Source organism: Propithecus coquereli, unplaced genomic scaffold (assembly GCF_000956105.1).
Source record: "Propithecus coquereli isolate 6110/MARCELLA unplaced genomic scaffold, Pcoq_1.0 Scaffold122, whole genome shotgun sequence".
Taxonomy (NCBI): domain Eukaryota; kingdom Metazoa; phylum Chordata; class Mammalia; order Primates; family Indriidae; genus Propithecus; species Propithecus coquereli.
The window spans coordinates 1,107,561-1,109,703 of NW_012136303.1; the positions used below are offsets into that span (position 1 = coordinate 1,107,561).

Here is a 2,143-nt window from a genome sequence, read left to right on the forward strand (position 1 = left end):
CCGGGGAACAGAGTGAGACGGTCTCAAAAAAAAAAAAAAAGAAAACGGGGGATATTCATCGGGGTGGAGTCTGGGAAGCAGGGGCTGAGGAAGGAGGCTGGGTGAGATGCGGGATGAGGAGAGCGAGGGTTTTGAAAACCCCCGAGGTGGGTGGGCGTGGAGGACTCCAGACACTGTGACGCGAACGCGGGGAGAACCGAGACAGCAGGGAGGCGCGCGCCCGGGCACGTCAGCCTCGCGCACTGCAGGGGAAGCGCACGCGTGCGCGCAGCAGCCTCTGTGCGCCTGCGCCACCGTTGCCCGGCTCCTGCCGACAGAAGGACGACGAAGTGAAGGGGTGGTGGCAGCTGGGACTCCGGAAGCTCGCCCTTCACCCGGAAATGGTTGTCAAGGAATATGGCGCTGCTGGTGCGAGTCCTTGTGAGTGAAGGAGTAATTTTCTATGGTCGCCCGCTGGGTCCCGGTTTGGAGTCCGAGAGGGTGGGGGTGGGGGGAGGAACTAGAAGGAAGCGCAGGAGGGGAGCCTGTGCGATAGCTAGGCTGCGCGGCCGCCTTTCCATGGGGAAACTGAGGCAGCTTTTCAACTCTTCCTATCCCCGTTTTGGACTTGGCTTCCCCCTCTTTCGAGGAGGGGGAGAATGAGACCAGACCTTTATTTGATTTGGTTTGCTTTTCTTCAGTCACCGCCTATAAGTGTTTTCCCTCAAGGAGAGGAGCACATGGGGTACTGATTGGAGTTGCGGGAGACCTGAGTTCTAGTTTATGACTGTCATTGATGCACAGTGCACAGTGTCTGGCACAGCACAGGTGTCCAATAAATAGGTGTTGAATGAATGAAGTAAGGAAGGACTACTACATTCTTTAGCACCCACGTGTGAAACTACTGCACCTCTTGAGATTAAGTCCCAATCCTTCTAGCATACTCTTTCCTCTAGAAATTAAAGGAGAAAGAAACTGGTAGCGGAAAAAAAGTTATGGGGATACTTAATCGTGGAGGGGTGGGAGAGTTTATAATTTTACCAAGCCTTAGTGAGACCCCGTCTCTACAAAAAATAAAAGCATTAACCGGATGCGTTGGCCTGTGCCTATAGTCCCAGCTACTCGGAAGACTGAGGCAGGAGGATCACTTGAGCCCAGGAGTTCGAAGCTGTAATGAGCTATGATGACAACACTGCACTCCAGCCTGGGCGACAGAGTGAGACCCTGTCTCAAAAATTTGTTTTTTCAAAAAATTGGACCAAGGACATTGTTTTTCATAGCAGATGTGGACTATTCCTGCCTTTGGGTATCTTTTGAGTTGCTTTTTCATCTTTTTATATATGGCTTACAGAGATCGTGATTTTACTTCTTGTATTCCTTGCCAGCCTAGCAAAGTGCAGTACCCTCCATTGCTGCTCAATAAATATTTGTTTAAAGAATAGTTCCTAAAACCTACAGAAAGATTCACTTGGTGAAGTATTTGTTGATTTTAGGACAGAAATTGATTCAGATCTGAGGACTGGGGAAATGGCAGCTAGGATGTTCTAAATTATTTAGTTTTTAAGATGGATATTTGGGGAAAAAGATGAAAAATTTGTTGGGCTAGAAACCTGAAATGAACACTTTGATTTGTCTTGGAAGTTAGTGGTTGTCCTGACTATCTTAAATGTTCTTACCCTTAGCATGTGAACTGTTGGAGATTTGTTTCTTCTTAGGTGGTAGCATCCACAGATGCCACCTCACCATCTACCTTCTGTGAGTTTGATCTTCTTTCTTTTTTCTATTTATCCTTTTCTATTTATCTTTTTTGGTACAATCCGAGTTTAGATGAGGAAAATCACTTTGGCTTTATACTGTGATTCCCTGAAGTCGTCTTATCATACATTATAATGTAATGTGTGTTAAAGCAATGAAAACTTCCTTAGGACTAATTAAAAGTGGCAGTAAACATGAAAGTAGTAGATACTTACTGATCATCCAGTCCGAAGAACCATTTAGGCTAGGCACTGTAAGGAGTTCACAAATACAGGAAAGTACACCTGTTTAGAAGTCCGAAGAGCCTTGGCTGAAAGCTTGGCTCCACTGCTTACTTTGGGTATGACCTCGAGCAAGTCATCTAACTTCTCTGAGCCTCAGATTTTCTTTTCCTTTTTTTTTTTTTTTT

General features: G+C 46.2%; 1 protein-coding gene across 1 annotated transcript in view; it reads left to right on the forward strand.

Annotated features, from left to right (window-relative positions):
- The first annotated feature begins 204 nt into the window (after positions 1 to 204).
- LOC105804918 (ubiquinol-cytochrome-c reductase complex assembly factor 1) overlaps positions 205 to 2,143 on the forward strand; it is a 125,759-nt gene continuing 123,820 nt past the window's right edge. The window contains exon 1 of the mRNA XM_012637661.1: positions 205 to 420. Coding sequence (XP_012493115.1) covers positions 397 to 420 — 24 coding nt within the window. The 5' untranslated portion in view covers positions 205 to 396. The remainder of the gene's footprint in view (positions 421 to 2,143) is intronic.